Source organism: Cherax quadricarinatus, chromosome 75 (assembly GCF_038502225.1).
Source record: "Cherax quadricarinatus isolate ZL_2023a chromosome 75, ASM3850222v1, whole genome shotgun sequence".
Classification (NCBI taxonomy): Eukaryota; Metazoa; Arthropoda; class Malacostraca; order Decapoda; family Parastacidae; genus Cherax; species Cherax quadricarinatus.
Genome location: NC_091366.1, coordinates 7,747,933 through 7,770,212, shown reverse-complemented (window position 1 = coordinate 7,770,212; position 22,280 = coordinate 7,747,933). Strand labels below are relative to the sequence as shown.

At 39.9% G+C, this 22,280-nt stretch overlaps 1 protein-coding gene across 8 annotated transcripts in view; it reads left to right on the top strand.

The window, feature by feature from the left end:
- Bruce (BIR repeat containing ubiquitin-conjugating enzyme) overlaps window positions 1-22,280 on the top strand; it is a 231,818-nt gene that overhangs the window by 138,205 nt on the left and 71,333 nt on the right. For all 8 annotated transcript variants that reach the window (XM_070101002.1, XM_070101006.1, XM_070101005.1 and 5 more), the window contains 13 exons: window positions 6,026-6,234; window positions 7,170-7,356; window positions 9,523-9,747; window positions 10,123-10,232; window positions 10,324-10,584; window positions 11,062-11,182; window positions 12,929-13,202; window positions 13,481-13,746; window positions 14,089-14,401; window positions 17,253-17,417; window positions 19,433-19,659; window positions 20,388-20,693; window positions 21,394-21,591. In XM_070101002.1, the coding sequence (XP_069957103.1) occupies window positions 6,026-6,234; window positions 7,170-7,356; window positions 9,523-9,747; window positions 10,123-10,232; window positions 10,324-10,584; window positions 11,062-11,182; window positions 12,929-13,202; window positions 13,481-13,746; window positions 14,089-14,401; window positions 17,253-17,417; window positions 19,433-19,659; window positions 20,388-20,693; window positions 21,394-21,591 (2,862 nt within the window). The remainder of the gene's footprint in view (window positions 1-6,025; window positions 6,235-7,169; window positions 7,357-9,522; window positions 9,748-10,122; window positions 10,233-10,323; window positions 10,585-11,061; window positions 11,183-12,928; window positions 13,203-13,480; window positions 13,747-14,088; window positions 14,402-17,252; window positions 17,418-19,432; window positions 19,660-20,387; window positions 20,694-21,393; window positions 21,592-22,280) is intronic.

Genomic DNA, 22,280 nt, shown 5'->3' with positions numbered 1-22,280 from the left:
ATTTCTCACCATGCGACATTTTCACCTCAGAGCTGTCGTTGTTGCTCTCTTCATCTCCATTTGCATTGTACATCACATATGAAAATTAATGTTCTGTGTATTTAATCTTTATGTACAAATAATTTTTTCACTTTGATGCTGCCTAATCACTCGTACAAAACATTGTCCCAATCAGTGTTCTGATTCCCACCTAATGTTTTATGTTTAACCTCACCCCAGTACTGTACAGTACAGTCATCTTCAGCATTTAACATAAGAGTTTTGTCTCTTGACATGAGATAATTATACATTGTCCAGCACCATTCTCTTTCTTAAACTTAGCTGTGTTTACTGTGATACACTTCTTTTCAGCCCCTTAATTTGTATTTTCTGTTGTATAGAAAATACATTTCGCTTCCTTTATGCATTTTTACATTGTTGTTTTCCTTATCACACTCATCAGCATGGATAATGTGTAAAATTAGGAATCTGAGTAAATATTACCCTATTATTTATCTGTAAGCCATGCATGTTATAAGAGGCAACTAAAATACTGGGATCAAGGGCCTAATAACCCCATCTCTTGTATACATTACTAATTTTAATGAGAGAAATTTTAGTTTTTATTTTTAGGTCACCCTGCCTCAGTAGGATACAGCCAGTTCGTTGAAAATAAAAATTAATGCTTCGGCTTTCTGGCTAACTTGGTTTGTAAGCAAATATTTGAGGTTAAGTGAGGGCACATGGGGACTACAGCTTCTCCAGGAATCTGGAGAAGCTACAGAGAAAATAGGATGCTAACGTCAGGTGATGGGAGATTTTTCTGTTGAAGGACAAGTGTACGAGCTAGTGAATTTTTTTTTTTTTTTACAGTGGAACAAAGTTTTAGGTTGACAAATTGTTGGACAAACAAGATGATAATTTACTAATTTTCCACTAGTACTAAGTTTTCATAAAAATGTTTTCTAGTACTGTACTGTACACTACAGTACTAGTATTTCACTAATATAGTATCAGTGTGGGGCAGAAGTTTGTGGTTATAGGAGTGTGGGTACAGGAGGAAAGAGGAGTGATTGGTGGAATGATGAAGCAAAGGTTGTGATAAAAGAGAAAAAGGTAGCTTATGAGAGGTTTTTACAAGGCAGAAGTGTTATAAGAAGAGTAGAGTATATGGAGAGTAAAAGAAAGGTGAAGAGAGTGGTGAGAGAGTGCAAAAGGAGAGCAGATGATAGAGTGGGAGAAGCACTGTCAAGAAATTTTAATGAAAATAAGAAAATTTTTTAGAATGAGTTAAACAAGTTAAGAAAGCCTAGGGAACAAATGGACTTATCAGTTAAAAACAGAGTAGGGGAGTTAGTAGATGGGGAGAGGGAGGTATTGGGTAGATGGCGAGAATATTTTGAGGAACTTTTAAATGTCAACGAAGAAAGGGAGGCGGTAATTTCATGCACTGGCCAGGGAAGTATACCATCTTTTAGGAGTGAAGAAGAGCAGGATGTGAGTGTGGGGGAGGTGCGTGAGGCATTACGTAGAATGAAAGAGGGTAAAGCAGCTGGAGCTGACGGGATTATGACAGAAATGTTAAAAGCAGGGGGAGGGGGACATAGTGTTGGAGTGGTTGGTATTTTTGTTTAATAAATATATGAGGGAGAGAGTATGGAGGAGGTGAATGTATTCAGATATTTGGGAGTGGACGTGTCAGCGGATGGGTCTATGAAAGATGAGGTGAATCATAGAATTGATGAGGGGAAAAGGGTGAGTGGTGCACTTAGGAGTCTGTGGAGACAAAGAACTTTGTCCTTGGAGGCAAAGAGGGTAATGTATGAGAGTATAGTTTTACCAACACTCTTATATGGGTGTGAAGCATGGGTGATGAATGTTGCAGCGAGGAGAAGGCTGGAGGCAGGGGAGATGTCATGTCTGAGGGCAATGTGTGGTGTGAATATAATGCAGAGAATTCGTAGTTTGGAAGTTAGGAGGAGGTGCGGGATTAAGAAAACTGTTGTCCAGAGGGCTGAGGAAGGGTTGTTGAGGTGGTTCGGACATGTGGAGAGAATGGAGCGAAACAGAATAACTTCAAGAGTGTATCAGTCTGTAGTGGAAGGAAGGCGGGGTAGGGGTCGGCCTAGGAAAGGTTGGAGGGAGGGGGTAAAGGAGGTTTTGTGTGCGAGGGGCTTGGACTTCCAGCAGGCATGCGTGAGCGTGTTTGATAGGAGTGAATGGAGACAAATGGTTTTTAATACTTGACGTGCTGTTGGAGTGTGAGCAAAAACATTTATGAAGGGGTTCAGGGAAACCGGCAGGCCGGACTTGAGTCCTGGAGATGGGAAGTACAGTGCCTGCACTCTGAAGGAGGGGTGTTAATGTTGCAGTTTAAAAACTGTAGTGTAAAGCACCCTTCTGGCAAGACAGTGATGGAGTGAATGATGGTGAAAGTTTTTCTTTTTCGGGCCACCCTGCCTTGGTGGGAATCGGCCAGTGTGATAATAAAAAAAAAATGCATGAAAGAGTGGAAGGTACCTAAGGATTGGCAGAGAGCGTGTATAGTCCCTTTATATAAAGGGAAAGGGGACAAAAGAGATTGTAAATATTATTGAGGAATAAGTTTACTGAGTATACCAGGAAAAGAGTACGGTAGAGTTATTATTGAAAGAATTAGAGGTAAGACAGAATGTAGAATTGCGGATGAGCAAGGAGATTTTCGAGTGGGTAGGGGATGTGTAGATCAAGTGTTTACATTGAAGCATATATGTGAACAGTATTTAGATAAAGGTAGGGAAGTTTTTATTGTATTTATGGATTTAGAAAAAGCATATGATAGAGTGGATAGGAGAGCAATGTGGCAGATGTTGCAAGTATATGGAATAGGTGGTAAATTACTAAATGCTGTAAAGAGTTTTTATGAGGATAGTGAGGCTCAGGTTAGGGTGTGTAAAAGAGAGGGAGACTACTTCCCGGTAAAAGTAGGTCTTAGACAGGGATGTGTAATGTCAATATGGTTGTTTAATATATTTATAGATGGGGTTGTAAAAGAAGTAAATGCTAGGGTGTTCGGGAGAGGGGCGGGATTAAATTATGGGGAATTAAATACAAAATGGGAAGTGACACAGCTAATTTTTTCTGATGATACTGTTCTTATGGGAGATTCTAAAGAAAAATTGCAAAGGTTAGTGGATGAGTTTGAGAATGTGTGTAAAGGTAGAAAGTTGAAAGTGAACATAGAAAAGAGTAAGGTGATGAGGGTATCAAATGATTTAGATAAAGAAAAATTGGATATCAAATTGGGGAGGAGGAGTATGGAAGAAGTGAATGTTTTCAGATATTTGGGAGTTGATGTGTCAACGGATGGATTTATGAAGGATGAGGTTAATCATAGAATTGATGAGGGAAAAAAGGTGAGTGGTGCATTGAGGTATATGTGGAGGCAAAAAATGTTATCTATGGAGGCAAAGAAGGGAATGTATGAAAGTATAGTAGTACCAACACTCTTGTATGGGTGTGAAGCTTGGGTTGTAAATGCTGCAGCAAGGAGGCGGTTGGAGGCAGTGGAGATGTCCTGTCTGTAATCAATGTGTGGTGTAAGTATTATGCAGAAAATTAGGTGTGTGGAAATTAGGAGCACCTGAACCAGATTCATGGAATGCTCTATTTATAAAGAAGTGCAAAGTACCTCTAGCATGAGCCCTCAGTATTCTTTGGAGAAAGAGCTTAGATCTAGGTGAAATACCAGAGGCCTTAAAGAGTGCAGACATAGCTCCTTTGCACAAGGGAGGCAGTAGAGCACTAGCTAAAAATTACAGACCAATAGCCCTAACCTCTCACATCATAAAAATCTTCGAAAGAGTGATGAGATGGCAGGTTACAAATTTCATGGACCAGCACAACCAACATAACCCGAACCAACATGGTTTTAGAGCAGGACGATCATGTCTGTCACAGCTGCTGAACCATTATGACAGAATTACAGAGGCACTGGAAGACGACTAAAACGCAGATGTGATTTACACAGATTTTGCAAAGGCGTTTGACAAATGCGATCATGGAGTGATAGCGCACAAAATGAAGGCCATGGGCATTACGGGGAAGGTAGGCAGATGGATTTTCGCTTTCCTAACACACAGAACACAAAAAGTAGTAGTGAACATGGCAAGATCCAGCATCAGCGAGATCAAAAGCTCAGTGCCCCAAGGCACTGTCTTGGCACCTCTGCTGTTCCTCATCCTCATAGCAGACATAGACAAAAACACCCGGTACACTTTTGTATCATCATTTGCAGATGACACTAAAATAAGCATGAAAGTCAGTACGGTAGAGGACACTGAAAAAGTACAGGAAGACATAAACAGGGTTTTCCAGTGGGCAGTGGAAAACAACATGACGTTCAATGGTGATAAGTTCCAGCTACTTAAGTATGGAAAGAATGAATAACTCAGAAGGAGCACTATATACAAAACTCAAGAGGGTCACCAAATAGAATGTAAGGAACACGTAAAAGACCTAGGAATAATTATGTCAGCGGACCTTTCTTTTAAAGACCATAACAAGACAAAGATCACGACAGCCAGGAAGATGACTGGGTGGGTATTGAGAACTTTCAAAACAAGGGAAACAGTGCCGATGGTGACACTCTTCAAATTGCTAATGCTCCCTCACTTAGAATATTGCTCAGTGCTGACAGCGCCATTCAGGGCAGGAGAAATATTGGAGCTGGAACAAATACAGAGATCGTTTACTGCTCACATTGAGCCAGTAAACACCTAAACTTCTGGGAATGCCTGCAAGTCTTGAACATGTACTCATTGGAGTGGAGGAGAGAGAGGTACATGATAATATATACCTGGAAGGTACTCGAGGGCTTGGTCCCAAATCTGCACACTGCCATAACAACATACTGGAGTGAGAGATATGGGAGGAAGTGTAAAATAAACCCAGTGAGGAGCAGGGGGTGTGGTGGGGACAATAAGGGAACACTGTATCAACATCCAGGGTCCCAGACTTTTCAACATCTTACCAGAAGATATCAGAAACACTGCTGGAACAAGTGTTGAAGCCTTCAAGAGGAAACTAGACAAGTATCTTCACCAGGTGCCAGATCAACCAGGCTGTGATGGATATGTGGGGCAGCAGGCCTCCAGCAGCAACAGCCTAGTTGACCAGGCAAGCACCAGACGAGCCTGGCCCATGGCCGGGCTCAGAGAGTAGATATACTCTCGAAATTCTTCAAAGGTATATCAAAGGTATATCAGGTGTGGAGTTAATAAAAGTATTAGTCAGAGGGTTTGTTGAGGTGGTTTGGTCATTTAGAGAGAATGGATCAAAGTAGAACGACATGGAGAGCATATAAATCTGTAGGGGAAGGAAGGCAGGGTAGGGGTCGTCCTCAAAAAGGTTGGAGGGAGGGGGTAAAGGAGGTGTTGTGGGTGAGGGGTTTGGACTTCCAGCAAGCGTGCGTGAGCCTGCTAGATAAGAGTGAATGGAGACGAATGGTATTTGAGACCTGACGATCTGTTGGAGTGTGAGCAGGGTAATATTTGGTGAAGGGATTCAGGGAAACCGGTTATTTTATATAACCGGACATCAGTCCTGGAAATGGGAAGTACAGTGCCTGCACTCTAGAGGAGGGGTTTGGGATATTGACAGTTTGGAGGGATATATTGTGTATTTTTATACTTATATATATGTACTTCTACACTATTGTATTCTGGGCACCTCTGCAAAAACAGTGATTATGTGTGAGTGAGGTGAAAGTGTTGAATGATGATGAAAGTATTGAACTTGTTGAAAAAAAAAAAACTAATTCTCTAGTAGCATAATGGTATTACACTAGTATTAGTTTTAATTTCTCAGAACTAGGTTATAGCCTTCCAGTACATGAGTGTCAATTTTCTGCTAGTTCTAATTCTGTATTAATATGCTGTATATGTCTCCACTGATACTACTAATCATTGATTCTTTGTAATTTGTTTCTTTCCAGACTTCTTCCCGTCCTGTTTAACACTTCCTTTCTGATATTTTATTTCTGGTAAACAACATTTATACTTTACAGTGATTTTGGTTCATGGGCACCTCATGTCAAGCGAGGGAGTGACATATGGAGCCACTAACCAGAATGCAAATATGTTAGGAGGTTTGTTTGCCTCTGTTCTGGGTTCAGATGGTCGTCAGGGGCCAGCACCATCTCGGCTTGCTCTGCTATGCTCTCTTCTTAATCTCTCCCGCAAGCTTGCCCAAACACCACTTGCCAGCTCTGTCCAGGTAAGAAGTGTTCACCTAGTCTCTTCCCAGAATGGGTTTGTGCTGAAAATTTATCTTCCTTGTTTATTCTGGAAGACAGTATGATTCTATAGGTCTTTTGAGATAGATGTGCATCATGGTGCCAGTTAATCTCTTATGTCCAAATAGAGAAGATGATAGTACACTAGTAATGCTCTCATTGAGGAGATACAGAACAAGGGCAATGACTTTATAGAGAAGACATTGTACAGTAGTGCTTCTAAATACAGTATTTGTAGCCCCAGAAAAATAAGTGTGCATCCTAGACCCAAAGTTGGTTTGGCATAATTTTGAATTGTTTGTTTTACTCCAATTCATAATTTTTTGTCATTGGTATGGCTTGAATAACCCTTTTCCTCTCCTGGCTATTGGTTATGTCAAAAATCAGAAGCACATACCATATAAAAATGATGCATTTAATCTTAGCATATTAGGAAAGCTTAGTTATACAAGTCTTTTACCAGCATTTCTAGCCTGGTCTAGGTAAGGTAGATGGATTTTATTACCTAGGTACTTAAATGTATAAAGGCATTAGTTTGATTATTGAAATCTGCTTAATTGGTTTAATGACATACATAAAAATTATAAATGTGAAAGGAAGATTTCTTGCAGTATACAGTAATGCACATTTTTCAAGATGGAATATCTTAATGATGGGTCATTTGTTTTGAGGCTTTCATGGGTAGATGTAGATATTTCTCTATTTCAGGTTGCATATATAATTGCATATTCCTTATTATAGAGTGAAGGTGATGTTTATTTTTATAGTTCAGTGTTGCTTCAATAGAAACTAATATTTTTGTGTGAAGTACTTAGCTTATACATTAAGAAATTTAACTCTGTGGGTGCACTGAAAGTATCTCAAAATTTCATGGCCGCCTTTTTATTAAATGCCTTCATATTGTGTTTCTCTGTAGTCTCGTTCAGGGGGAACAAACTTTGAAGCTGAGGAGAATACTAGAGGGTCTCTGACGGATTCCAGCAAACTGGAACAACAGCGATCTGATGCCAGCTCCAGCCAAACAGACGAGCACAAAGCCATGCACACACCACAAACCTGCTCTCATTCTGCCCCCAACAGTGTGGCATGTCTTGCAGATACAGGTTCGTTGGTTACTCTCCTGGACTGATAATTGCTTCAAGATATTTGAAGTACAGTGGACCCCTGCCTTACGAACGCATCGTGTTACGTTAAATCCGCCATATGAAGCATTTGAATGCAAAAATTTTGCCTCGCCTCACGATAAATAACTTCCCTTACATGATTCGTCCAGGATGCGTCCCACGTGTGGCCTCAGCGCCAGTGTTTACTAGCCAGCCAGTGCAGTCGCATCTACGCATACATTCGGTACATTTCACATTATCCCAGTGTTTTTAGTGCTTGTAACTTCAAAATAAGTCACCATGGGCCCCAAGAAAGCTTCTAGTGCTATCCCTGTGGTAAAAAGGGCAAAAATTAGTATGGAATTGAAAAAAGAGATTAAAGAAATGTGTGCAACATGGGTTGAACTGCAAACCTTTACGGATGAAAATCGCCCTGACACAGCTACTGCAAGCCGTGTTGGCAACCTGTACAATGACAGTGTTATGGCCCATTTTAGGAAAGTCTTAAAGGAACAGGAGGTACAGAGCTCTATGGACAGATTTGTTGTGCGACAAAGGTCCAGTGACTCTGAAGCTGGTCCTAGTGGCATTAAAAGAGAAGGGAAGTAACCCCGGAAAAGGACTTGCTACCTCAAGTCCTAATGGAAGGGAATTCCCCTTCTAAACAATAACTTCCACACTCTCCCCTCCTCCCATCCCATCAATCATCACCAGATCTTCAATAAAGGTAAGTGTTATGTATTCTATTCTTAGTAGAGTAGTAATTGTGCATGTCTTCTTCAGTTTGTGTATTAACATTAATATTTCACGTGGTAAAAATTTGTTTTTTCATACTTTGGGGTGTCAGGAACGGATTAATTTGATTTCCATTATTTCTTATAGGGAAAATTAATTCGGCTAACGATAATTTCGGCATACGATGAGCTCTCAGGAATGAATTAATATTGTAAGGCGGGGGTCCACTGTATAGCAATATACAGGTTTTTTTTTTTTTTTTCCCTCAACAAGTTGGCCATCTCCCATCGAGGGAGGGTGACCCAAAAAAGAAAGAAAATCCCCAAAAAGAAAATGCTTTCATCATCATTCAACACTTTCACCACACTCACACATAATCACTGTTTTGGTAGAGGTGCTCAGAATACAACAGTTTAGAAGCATATACGTATAAAGATACACAACATATCCCTCCAAACTGCCAATATCCCAAACCCCTCTTTTAAAGTGCAGGCATTGTACTTCCCATTTCCAGGACTCAAGTCCGACTATATGAAAATAACCGGTTTCCCTGAATCCTTTCACTAAATATTACCCTGCTCACACTCCAACAGATCGTCAGGTCCCAAGTACCATTCGTCTCCATTCACTCCTATCTAACACGCTCAACGCACGCTTGCTGGAAGTCCAAGCCCCTTGCCCACAAAACCTCCTTTACCCCCTCTCTCCAACCCTTTCGAGGATGACCCCTACCTTGCCTTCCTTCCCCTATAGATTTATATGCTTTCCATGTCATTCTACTTCGATCCATTCTCTCTAAATGACCAAACCACCTCAACAACCCCTCTTCTGCCCTCTGACTAATACTTTTATTAACTCCACACCTTTTCCTAATTTCCACACTCCGAATTTTCTGCATAATGTTTACACCACACATTAATAATACAACATTTTTCAGTTACAGTATATTGATGTGTATTATTTTCGGCAGTGACCTGCACATCAGTTGAATGGCATTTTTTTTAATTTTTACTTTTGCATCTTTTCTTTAAGCCTAGTTCTTTTGTATACTTAATAAATAGTGTAAACATATTTTAAGGGTTTTTATATGCACTGGCAGGTGCATAATGTAAATATATTTTTAGCCTTTTTATATGCGCTGGTAAGTGCATATGAAGAATTAATGTGCTCTTGATTTGCTTTAAGGCGATATTCGCTTTACAGTGGCAGTTTGGAACATTATCTGCCGTATCAGCAAGGTATGCCTGTAATTTTGTTTTATTCAGACTATCACACATGTCTTAGTAAGGGCAGATTAGGAGATGCTTTGTTGTGTGATATACCAGTATCCATGTCCTTGTAAATAGTTTAAAATGATGATTCTAAGTGTAATGTAATTTGGTTCTTAATTCTGCTGAATGCTTACCTTCCTTTATCTTTTACTTTTTTCAGTATTACAAAACAGTGAAACCATGCAGCTATTGTTGAAATCCGTATCAGCATGTGAAGGAAGTAGTGTATCCATGCTGTTGGGAACAGTGAGTGGGGAAGTGTCAGAGAAGTTATGTCTTGGGGAAACCCTCACTGATGCACTTTATCAGTTGCTTCTCACCCTTAACACCAAGGCAACGGCACCAGAGCTTATCCTCAGGCCTGTTGTGGCCTTCATCACCCCAGGTCAGTTGACAAGTTGCTGAATAGAATTTGTAACAAGCTTTCATAGGTAGCGCCTTTGTAGGTAGAGCCTTCATTACTCTTGTGTTGAATAGCCTGCTCAGACTTAGTACTTTATGTAAATACTAATCAGATGACTACCAGATTTTTCATATGCTTAAGAATTTTTTTTTTGTATCACTGGCTTTTCCCCATCAAGATAGGGTTACCCAAAGAATGAAATGTATTTACCATCAATCATTCATTAGCTACCTTGACAGTAATCTGTCAGAGAGGATCACAGTTCATATGATTCTCCAGATTGAAACACCATCACCCATCCTTCAGAATTCATTATAAAATTGTTTATATTAAATGTCTCTTTGTATGTCATTGCAGGTGGTTGGTGGAGTCCTCCATTGTTGTCTGAAGCGGCTCTGTGTTTCTTTACACGAGTGCTTGACTGTCCCACTATACTGGAGAAGTTTGCTGCTCTTGGAGGCATGAAGGTTAGTTTTCAGTTTCTTGCTACATTCCACTCAAATTATTATGACTGCAATCACTTAGACATTGATATTTTCTTCTGTCTGTTTGTAACAGATGCTGTGGGAGAACCTAGTGAGCAGTGTGGGTATGATGGGTGGTGGACGTGGGGGTCTGGTCACTGCAGTCATGAACCATCTGGCTCCACCGCTCCCACCCTCCACCCAAAACACACCTTCCAACAAACGCAGTGAGCCCTTAGAGCAGACCGAGGGGCTCTACAACTTTGCTCCATTGGCTGTCGTTACTTCCAGCAACCCAACAGCAAGACCTGCAAATGTCCTTGTTGATTCCAACCAGCTCTTTCAAAGAACTAAGGTATGTTTTTAAGAGTTAGTTAATTTACTTGTAAATCCCATTGAATGTAAGTAGTGTATTGTTGAAATCAAAACAATGTTCTAAGCTCCTTTGTAAGATTAAAATTATTGTTAAACAGTATGATTACAGCCGGGTCACCATCTGGAGAAGACCCGGGCCAGAAGTACCGGCAAATCATCAAGAAGAAGAAGTATGATTACATAGCTGTTACTTCTGCAGATTAATGGGTCTGCTGGGAAGGGGTGTGAGGCAGTCTGTTTATATTAGTCAGCTGTGCAGTATTTTATCAGGATGTTGCAACTAGGAGTATCAGAAAATTTTACTTTTGCAGATGTTCAGTGTACAGTAAACGTTAATAATGTGTGTAGTGAGCTTTACTACATTTTATTTCGTTAGAGGTAGTTTTTTACTCTGTTACATTTTATGTAACAAAATTCATCTCGTTACATTTTATATAACAAAATTCATCTCTTTCAGAGTGCTCCGTGGTCTTACCATTTCTACCCAGATGAAAGTTGGGTGGACCTTAACTTAACTTTGCCTTGTGCAATCCTGCTGCACGAGGTGCATTTGTTTCCCCACACAGTCTCCCTTGTCTGTAAGTACTTTACCTCATAACTAACTTCTGAACAAAATCATTGGTATAAATAAGAAACTCTATATGTATGTATATAAGGAAAATGCTAAAATAAAAGTTGGGGACAGAGAACCCGGCAAGTCTAAGAAAGGTAAACAAGGAAAAGAAAACAGTAGTAGGTGAAGAGAGCAATGATCAGGGGTAAGGGAAGAAGAGAGATTAATTGATAAGAGGAAGAGTTGATGCTGGAAATAAGGTAAAGCAAATTTACTAATGGGGTATGTGGGTTTGGCATCAAGAAGAGTCCAAAGAAAAAAAAAAGAATATCTGGAGTGACAGTACTTGGCTACCTTGCTAGACTTGCCTACATTATCCCTTTAATTGATTATTTTCTTCACCTTGTTCAGCTGCCTTTGTAAATTGCACAGCCAAAAAATTATAAGGATTTCCTAACTAAGATGATTTTTTTAGTAAATAGCTGGATGGTGATGTGTTGTTTACAGTATCTCTTGTCTAGTTACAGTATATTTATTATAGTTTATTGAACGATTGATAAACTGTTCACATTCTTGTGAAAAAAATATGCATAATTCATAACTTACCAAGTATTTGGAGAGGAGCCTTTACAGTATTTCACTCCATGCTGAACCATTATCAAGGGTCAGGTGAAAGAAAAGGGATAAAAGGCTTGTTCTGAAGATTGTGGTGTTGTGTTTTGTTCCAACTGTGGTATTGTGACTTCTTAATAAATGTAATGTTCCAGTGAAGATTAGTTAGAAGCAGATGTTTGGGTGTGTGTAGGTACCTTTATCGAAGACAACTGCTTTCTTCAGTAAAGCCAGTATATTGCATATGCTGGTTTAGTAAATTTTGCAAATGTTTCACTCATTATTATATACAGCCTCTCTTCACTTAACAATGGAGTTCTGTTCCTAAGACCACGTCAGTAAATGAATTCGTCGTTAATTGAGTAGCATGCTGTAATGGTAGTGGGTTTGTGACACCCATCTTTGATATTGTTTTAATGTCACCTTTGCACCATTTATAATATATCCGGTATAGGGGAAGGAAGGCGAGGTAGGGGTCGTCCTCGAAAGGGTTGGAGAGAGGGGGTAAAGGAGGTTTTGTGGGCAAGGGGCTTGGACTTCCAGCAAGCGTGCGTGAGCGTATTAGATAGGAGTGAATGGAGACGAATGGCACTTGGGACCTGACGATCTGTTGGAGTGTGAGCAGGGTAATATTTAGTGAAGGGATTCAGGGAAACCGGTTATTTTCATATAGTCGGACTTGAGTCCTGGAAATGGGAAGTACAATGCCTGCACTTTAAAGGAGGGGTTTGGGATATTGGCAGTTTGGGGGGATATGTTGTGTATCTTTATACGTATATGCTTCTAAACTGTTGTATTCTGAGCACCTCTGCAAAAACAGTGATTATGTGTGTGTGGTGAAAGTGTTGAATGATGATGAAAGCATTTTCTTTTTTGGGGATTTTCTTTCTTTTTTGGGTCACCCTGCCTCGGTGGGAGACGGCCAACTTGTTGAAAAAAAAAAAAAAATTTAAATGTTTATACAGCAGTGTACTGTGTATTGTAATAAACAGAATAGAGGAAATCAGCTCTAATATACATTATTTAGGTATGCATACTGGTCATAGAGCCCTTCATACGTTCAAGTCGTTAAATGAGTATGTTGCTAAATGAGGAGAGACTGTAATGGAGAAGGAAAGTGGTGTGCATAAAATGTAATATAGGAATGTTTCTCCAAAAGCTTGCCCATCTGCTGTGTGCGTGGAGGTGGGAGTTGAAGGCGGATACCTCATGCCAGTGAGTGGACCACTGAGCACCGCTGGACTCTCCCGTGTTCGTCTGGTACTTCCACGGCCCGTTGTTGCCTCCATTGTTGTTGTCCGTCTTCATCGACCCCGCGATTCATCAACGCTCGGCTTATCTCAGTTAAAGTTACTTGGCACCACTACATTCAGAGGAGCTTCTAGAGGTGTACATGAAACTGCAATTACTGATTATGCTCCTCATCGGGCAAGGTATGTGAGGAGCAGATTTGCAGTTTTTACCTAGTGACATCCTGGAATATCTGTGACCAGTTTTTAGGGTTCTTTTACTCCCACAGCCTGGCATGAGGCCAGACTTCCACTACTCAACTTTATGCTTAATATTTTTAATAACTTCACAGTAGCTTTTTCAAATTTGATGTACCAAAGACTTTTGTTATTCTGAATGATTAAATGTAAGGTATACTACTTTTGTCATAGCATAGATAGAGGAGTTAATACAGGTGCTAATGCATTTTTTGTCTTTGTAGCATGTGGTGGCTAAGACTGATCAATCAGTGTATGTGTCGTGTGGAGGGAGGCCTTAGTGTGGGCGTGGAAGCAGGAGCCTCAGTAGCTGGAGTGATGGAAGCTTGTGTGACTCTATTACTGACTCCTCCATGGCCTCTCCACCTGGCACTTCTTGGTTCTGCTCCCCTGGAAGCCACCACCTTGGCCCTGGCAGCACTCTCACCCCAGCTCCTCCACACCTTGATTATGACACTGCTCACTCACCCTCTCCTCAGACAACCTGCAGGTAAGGCATCTCTTATTGCATTTTTCACATATTTTTTGAAAGCATGTTTACTGAATCTTTTTGTAATCCTTAGTTCACCCTGTGTATAAATTTTACTAATCTTAAGTGTTTTTCCTGCATCTGTAGTTAAGCGAGACCAAACACTGATTTTGACAATCTTGGCAGCTAAACTGTCAAACTTCTGTAGTTAGTTGAAGGCCTGTCAATTGCAGTTGGGTCGTTAGGGATGTAATTACTTAGCTTCAATCCACCAAGTATACTTAAGTAATCCCCCAAAATTTTATGCATCCTCAATGATGATCAATATTTTTATATATATATTTTTTTTTTTTCATGTGACAGGTGGAAACAGCTTAGATGCAGCAATTGCCCTGCTGTATGAGCTGTGTGTTGGCAGTAGCAGCATGGAAGGGGTTTCAGTGTTGCTATCATGGCTAAACCACGTTGTAATGTATCCACCATCTCCATCTCCGAGAAGTGACGACTACCATCATAACCTTGGTCCCCCTCATCCAGCGCCGCAGCAGCAGTCACCACAGTCATCACCTGGAAGCATCAATAGTGGAGTTAGTGCTGAAGTGCTACATTGCATTGCAGCTGTTCTCTGGAACACTCCTCATGATACCACTAGCCTCATTACTGATGACCTCTTCAGGTTCGCTTCTTTATCTTAAAACAAAGTAATAAATGCTTTTAGGTACAGGAAAGCCCCACTTATACATCAGGTTAGGTTCCAGGCTGCTGCTGTAAAGCTAAAATTGCTATAAAGTGAAAGCCTTTTTTTCACTTTTTGATGCATGTAAAAGCCTGATAACATATTAACATAATCATATATTAAGTGGGCAGTAGAAAAAATACATACACAGTACACACATTACTTAGCTTGAAATATTTTTGTCCTTAGTTTATAGTGAGTGGTGAATATATTTATTGTAGGAAGTATGAATAGATGAAGAATTGGTATAGCTGAAAACCTCTGCATTAATGCAACACTGTAAAGTGAATTGCTGTAAAGCTGGGCCTGCCTGTATATTGAAATGTGTGTGTGTACTCGTCTGTATGTATGGGGTTGTGGAGGTTGAGTTTTTGCTCTTGGACCTGCCTCTCAACTGTCTTCTTGCCATAATCACTTCTATTCTTGGGCCACTCAGATTTACCAGGGGAGCATTGGTTGCAGAAGTTATCTGGTTGATGTATGTGAATGTGTATGGGTGCACAACTTAAAGAAGGTATCCAGCAGTACAGTTACTTATACACAAATAACCCGCACATAAAAGACAGAAGCTTACGACGACGTTTCGGTCCGACTTGGACCATTGACAAAGTCACATTAGTGACTAGTGTGACTTTGTCAATGGTCCAAGTCGGACCAAAACGTCGTCGTAAGCTTCTGTCTTTTATGTGCGGGTTATTTGTGTATCGTTCCAGTCACGGTATTGTGCCTTTTTGTTATTCAGTTACTTATCCCAGTTACTGACAGGTTTTCCCAGATTTTTTCTGTTCACTTTGCATACCCCTTCAAACTACAATTTATTTTAATGCCTAACATACACTTCCCAGCTAACTGCAACTGTGATCACCCCCAATTTATATAATTTTTATTAATTTTATGGATGACACCTCTTCCTTTCAGCAATTGTACAACCTCCATCTATAAACATGTTCAGTATCTTCAGTAACATAATGCATTCCTGTCTGAGGCTCATTTTTACTAGAAAATATTCCCCATTCAGTCCTGTGTACTTGAATCTTTGCCTCACTCTTTTCTTAAAAATCTCTGACTTTTTACAGCATAATATCTTGCCAATACATTTTCTACACTCCTACATTCCTCTCCCTCCCTTATCTCAAATCTTCTCTTCTTTCTCCTTCTCCCATTTCCTCTTCCCCACCATCACCCATCAGCTCCTATGTTAGTGTCTGGGTGTAAGCATGTGTTGTGCACTTATTGTGAAACTGTGACTAGCAACATCTTTCTCTCTTCCTCCTCCCTACTCATTTCCTCACTTTTGTTCACCATCTTCTTCTCCCTTCAATATCTCTCCCTCTCTCTACCTCCTCAATTTCTTTTGGCTTGAGAGGTCTTTGTGCTTGTGAAAGCAACTCATTTAATGAATGATGTCCTAGGTTTATCATCAGTCATTGTTCTGCAGAGGTATACTGTATATGTAACTATAAAGTGTACGTGCATGACCTCGCTTCCCAGAATTGAGGTCGGGAAGAATTTGCTATTCACTTTTGTTGTATTTCTTGTACACATGCAAAAATGAGTTTACAAAAAGTCACCATAATCATTTATAGCTTGTTCTAGTTTTTTCAAAAAATATTTAGCATCCTGGATGCTATCCTTAACTAAACAACTATGGTTATATATAGTTTTAAAAAAGTAAATGCTGGGGCGTTGGGGAGAGGTGTGGGATTAAAATATGTAGAATCCAATGCAAAATGGGAGTTGTTACAGTTGCTTTTTACTAATAACACTGTGTTTTTGGGAGACTCTGAAGAGAAGATGCAAAGGCTGGTAGACAAATTTGGGAGGCTATGTGAAAGAAAGAAATTAAAAGTGAACATAGGAAAGATCATGGTGATGAGGACAACAATGAGTTAATTAAAGATTGGATATCAGTTTGGAAGGAGGGAGTATGGGGGAAGTGAATATGTTCAGAGATTTGGGAGTGGATTTGTCAGCAGATAAGTATGTGGAAGATAAGATGAACCATAGAATTGATGAAAAAAAGTGTGGTGCATTGAGGCATTTGTGGAGACATGAACATTAACCATGGAGGCAAAAAGGGGAATGTATGAGAGTATAGTGGTACAAACACTTATGAGTGAAGCATGGCTTGTGAATGTTGCAGTGAGGAGGAGGCTGGTGGCAGTGGAAATGTTGTCTGAGGGCAATATGTGGTGTAAAATTTATTCAGAAAATTCATAGTTTGAAGATAAGGAGGTGTGGGGTTACTAAAAGTATTATCCAGAGGGCTGAAGAGGGATTGTTGAGGTGGTTTGGATATTTAGAGAGGATAGAACAAAGTAGAATGGCTTAATGTATAAATCTATGTTGGAGGGAAGGCAGGGTAGGGGGTTGCCCTAGGTTAGGTTGGAGAGAAAGAGACAAAGGAGGTTTTGTGTGTGAAGGGCTTGCACATCCAGCAGGCATGTGTGAGCTTGTTAGATGGAAGTGAGTTGAGGCTAATAGTTTTTGGGACTTTACGAGCTGTTGGAGTATGAGCAAGGTAACATTTTGTGGGGGGTAGCTGGACTTGAGTCCTGGAAGTGGGAAGTACAGCCCTGCACTCTGAATGAGGAGTTGGGGATATTTGCAGTTTAGAGGGGCATCTGAATTGTAGTATTGACATGCCTCTGGCAAGACAGTGATAGAGTGAATGATGAAAGTGTTTCTTCATTTGGGTCACCCTTCCTTAGTGAAAAACTTCCAGTGTGTTGAAAAAAATGTATGGTTATGATTATAATTTGCTTATAATGTTCAATTTTCTCAATTGCAGACGAGTTTACGAGTGGTCAGAAAGAAGCGAAGGTGAAGTGAAAGTCGGCCTGGATCACATCATGTGTTCCATGTGTCACATTCGACCACAGCTCTTCACTCAGTTACTGCTAAACATGTGTGTACTAACAGTTATTGACAATAACCAGTCAATCACAGATGACAGGTGAGGCTGGCTTTTCTCTACATACTGTGCTTTTGAGGTAGTCATGAACTGTTGTAAGTAATTGAGAAGATATGAACTGTCTGTATTAAGTTCTTTGAGATTGAAATATAGAATGAAAAAATGATATAGTATTTTTGTTCTAGGAATAACATAAAGTAGCTTAGATATAGTAGAAACACCATATGGTTGTGGTTGTGGAAATGTTATTAGACATGCGGAAGTAAGAGTTGTGCCTCACCAAGGTGTTTGAAAGACGTTACACATGACCCCTGCTGCTGTTGCTGTTTAGTAAGAAGTTCCTAAATGGGTATTGGATTAGGTTTGCTGCTAGAAATACAAATAGAGAATGTGTGTTTCTGTTCATTTATTGTACAGTGCTCATCATCAAATTAAGCCAGTTCCCTCTTAAACCATGGCCATAGAGAGAAAAAAAATATTGTTGTGTTCTTACCAATAAATTAGTGTTCTGTATGTCATCCCTTGTGTTTTAGGACATCCTTTAGCTGTATTGGAAGTGATTCACACAAATTCTTAAGGATTTCTTGGCATATGTTGTTTCGTGATTTATGAAGAATGATCTCCACCTGTGGGAGTGAGCTGATATCCTTCCCATCTAGAACTCGTATCACAGCTCAGAAGTTCTCGTTGGGGTTCTTGAAGTATGGGGAATTTCCTGGCCAATTATCAAAGAAGGGAACTTTACAGTTAGGAAGTTAATGAATAACTCATTTAGTAGGGTGGCAAGGAGCACATTCTTTCATAAAATCATCGCTTTACACTGGGAAAGATTCAGGGAAATGATCACAGAGCAAATCTAGGTAGTTGTACTGGTTCATGTTTGCTTTTTCGGCAGCATGGTCAACTGACCTACACATTCAGTACTAAAACAAGCCCAGGCTCTGAAGAGTTTCAAGGTGTTTTGTAGTATTATGGGTGTAGCATGGGTCCATAGGGTTGCTGCCTGGGTGTCTATCTGTTCTAACTTCCCACCACTCTTCAGGTCACTGAAAGTGGCTTCATAACTCAAAGAACCTCATTCCACCCTTCCCTGATCCTCATTTGGTATTTCTTTCAAATACGATTTCACACTTTCTTTGCATGTGGCTCACTCAGTTTCTAGACATGTCGATAGCTGCTGTAACCAGGCTCCTTCAAATGCTTATTAACAGTTCTACTAGGCACATTATGAAGCTGTTCTGGATTAGTTTCTTTAAACTGTGCAGTCACACGTGGTTTTGTCTCAATCTCTCTCTCTCTATTAATGTACATAGAGATATTTTCTAGGTTTCACTGGACATGCTGTTGGTGTGGGCATACCATCACCACCCTTGTGGAACTGGCACAACCAGTTCCTTACTGAATGCTCATACACACTGATGGCTTCTATTATTTCCTTCCTTTGGATGGCTTTCCTTATGTAATCCAATGATATGTGTAATTGACTCTTGTGTCATTGACTTATATTGCCCATATTAATTTCTATCTTCAAAAATGCACGACAAATTTGGCACTGAATACTTAACACCACAGGGAGACCATGAACACGTATTCATCCACTACTTAAACCTAGAAGGTACTGAGCACATAGACAGTAGCCTTAGGGTATCCTGAGAAGTCACACTACAAGTTACCAGTCCAGCATAAATGTTTGCTGCACTGAAACACCTAACAGGATTGGATATTAATTTCAATATGAAATTATGTTGGGTTCCTCCACCCGGCATGCTTTAATGATGATCACTCTTTTGTTTTTGACATCAAGAATTTGAATAATAATCTTCAAAATGTGTTTGGTTAAATTGCAGATGAACTTGTTTTTAACTAATTGGGTGAAAAACTATGGGAAAATGATGGTAGATGCAGCATAAAATAAAAAAAAAAAAAACACAAGGAGGGGGAAATTTTATTTTAAATAAAAACTAGTTGAAGTGACAATTTTGAATTTGATAATTGGCACAAAGAATACATGTTGTACCCTATATAGTACTTGATATACACACAAACCATTCCAACAGGAAAGACAGAGAAGCAGAGATCCGTGCAGCTAGAACTGATGACATGAAAGAGGGGGTAGAGGGATCTTCAGGGGCAGTAGAAGGAAGATTAATTCTTCAAGATCCAAGCATGATCTCTCTCACCCCAGCACACCTGCAGACTCTGGCTACTGTTGCACAGTCGCCCCAGGCCATACACCTCATGCTCGACTCTGGATTTCCATTATTACTGGTTCATGGTATTCTAGGTAAGCTCATTGAGCATTGTTTTTTTTCTTTGTTTATTGGCTCCAGAAAATTTAGATATTTTGATTTCACAGTTTGGTATTCCCTTACATAAACATTTTGAACTTAGTTAATTTGATTATAATGAAATGCAAAGCTTCTAAAATGTTACGTTATTTTGTATTAATATCAATAATAAAGGTATTGTAAATGGTTAACTCATCAATATTGTGTAACTCGGTATGATTTATCATAGTATGTATACTTAAAAGTACATTGCCTCTTCATGCATTTGACTTATATTTTCTAATTGTATCTTTAACATTTTCTACTATATTTGTTTAGTATTTAGTTGTGATTATAAATCTACATACAGCAGGCATGTGTGAGCAAGTTACATAGTGAATGGAGACGAGTGGTTTTTGGGACTTGACGAACTGTTGGAGTGTGAGCAAGGTAATATTTTTTGAAGGGATTCAGGGAAACCGGTTAGCTGGATTTGAGTCCTGGAGGTGGGAAGTACAATTCCTGCAATTTGAAGGAGGGGTTTGGGATATTTGCTGTTTGGAGTGGCATCTGAAAGCTGTCATATCTGCACTCCTCTACAAAGATAATGATTGTATGAATGATGGCGAAAGTGTTGAATAATGATAAAAGTGTTTATTTTTTGGGCCATGCTGCTGTGGTGGGAGATGGCCAGCATGTTAAAAACAATGGTTTGTATTTTAATAAATTTTTATTACCTTTTCAGAGTGGTGCAAAACTGAAGTTCTGCATCAGGTAGAGAGTTGCACATCTCCCAGTGCTGGGGAGAGTGCAACAGATCTTGAAAAAGCCAGCTTTGCTGAAAAATCCAGAAGTGCAGAAGATACCCTCTCATCAGCTACTCCACAAGCTCCACCACAAATCACAGCCGCTATAGTTCCTACTCTGAGTACTTCCCTAGTGGCGCGGACGCTGCACACACTAGCATCGCTCTGTGCTGAGCCACCAATGAGGGATTGGCTGGGCTCAGCTGAAGGATCTGTGTTTTGGTTGCCTTTGCTGACTGTGTTAGGTATGAATTACATCACTATAAAAAAAAATATTTAATAGGTAGTTTGTGGGTAGATAGCAATTATCCTGGGAGGTATAGTGCTACTATCCTCTGGTAGTGTGAAATGGAAGCCTGTTAAATGCTTTGCAAATAGCAGGGAATTGCTAGTCTTTCTTTGTCTAGTGAGCATATAACATGACGAATAACTTTAACTTTTCTGTGCTTTTTTATTTTTTTTTAAATTTAGCTTTTCTGTACTTCCTTTTTTTTTTTTTTTTTTCTGTAATACAGTATTTCCTTTTTATTTTATTAGGCTTGGTCTGAGACTATGATAGGAGCTATGAGCCTCTATTATTAATAGATATAACAGATATATTATTAGTATGGATGCAAATGTCAGTAGTAAACAGTTAAAGAATTAATAAGTGAGTTTATGTAAGTTAACCATGCAAAATCAAAACCTAGTTCAAATATGCACAGTCCAATCTTTTCCAGTAGAGTCTAGAAGTATTGTATATAAATGTTCATTTCACAATATTATTTTCAGAAATTATTAGTGTGATCTATTGTCACATGTCATCTTTCAGAGAAGTATGGCATATGCTGGTTCATTCCTGTTTGTTGGTCTCCACACACAGGTCTTCAAAGATAAGAGGACTTTGTACTTGTTGTACAGTATTGCTTGCATTCCTGCTCTGAAAGGTATTAAACTACTTTTCAGGTGATCCTCTGGTGCGTGGGAGTGAACCTCTGATGCGAGGATGTGGTTCCTCTGGGGGTAGCGATAGTGACTACAGCAGTGTCGAGGATGCCACCATCCACCTTATGCGTCAGTGCTGCCATAACCACCCTCACAACCAGAATCTGTTGGCCTCTACTCTCTGCCACCTTATACAAAGGCAGAATATTCCACCTCCAGGTAAAGCAAAAAAACAAAACAAAAAATGCATTCCTGTGTATTTACTAATCGGGTTAAGTGAGACTGAAAGCTGGATTTATGTAAGAGAAGAGCACAAGGTAATAAAAGTGCAAGACGCTGTTCTTGTATGGCAGAGAGTAATTGTCTCGGGTGAGCTTTTTTTCTTGGTCCCATTTTGATTAACTGGTGTGATCCCTGTCATAGTGAAAAGCAGGGAAGCCAGGGGCACCATATGAGAAGTGGAAAAGAATTCTTCCTACGTAATAGGCCATGTGTGTCTGCAGAGGCAACTAAAATGCTGGGAGCAAGGGGCTAGTAACCCTTTCTCCTGTATAAATTATTTAATTAAAAAATAAAAACTTTTGTTTTTCGTTTTAGGTCACCCTGCCTCGGTGAGATATGGCCGGGCCGTTCAAAAAAATAAAACTGCCAAATGCCATATCAACTAGGCTGAGATAGATATGTTGGCCAGTGGGTTACCAACAGCAGCAGCCTGGTTGACTAGTCAAGCACTAGAGAAGCTTGGTCCCAGGCTGGGCTGAAGGAGTAGAAAAACTGGCTTAACTGGTCACAGGTACCGTGTTTTCCGGCATGTAAGGCACACGAGTGTCGGCTGCTTGCTGGCGCAATGTTTCCATACAGTTGTAATGTAACGTTACTAAACAAATGCTGAAGCCCACCCTTGACCC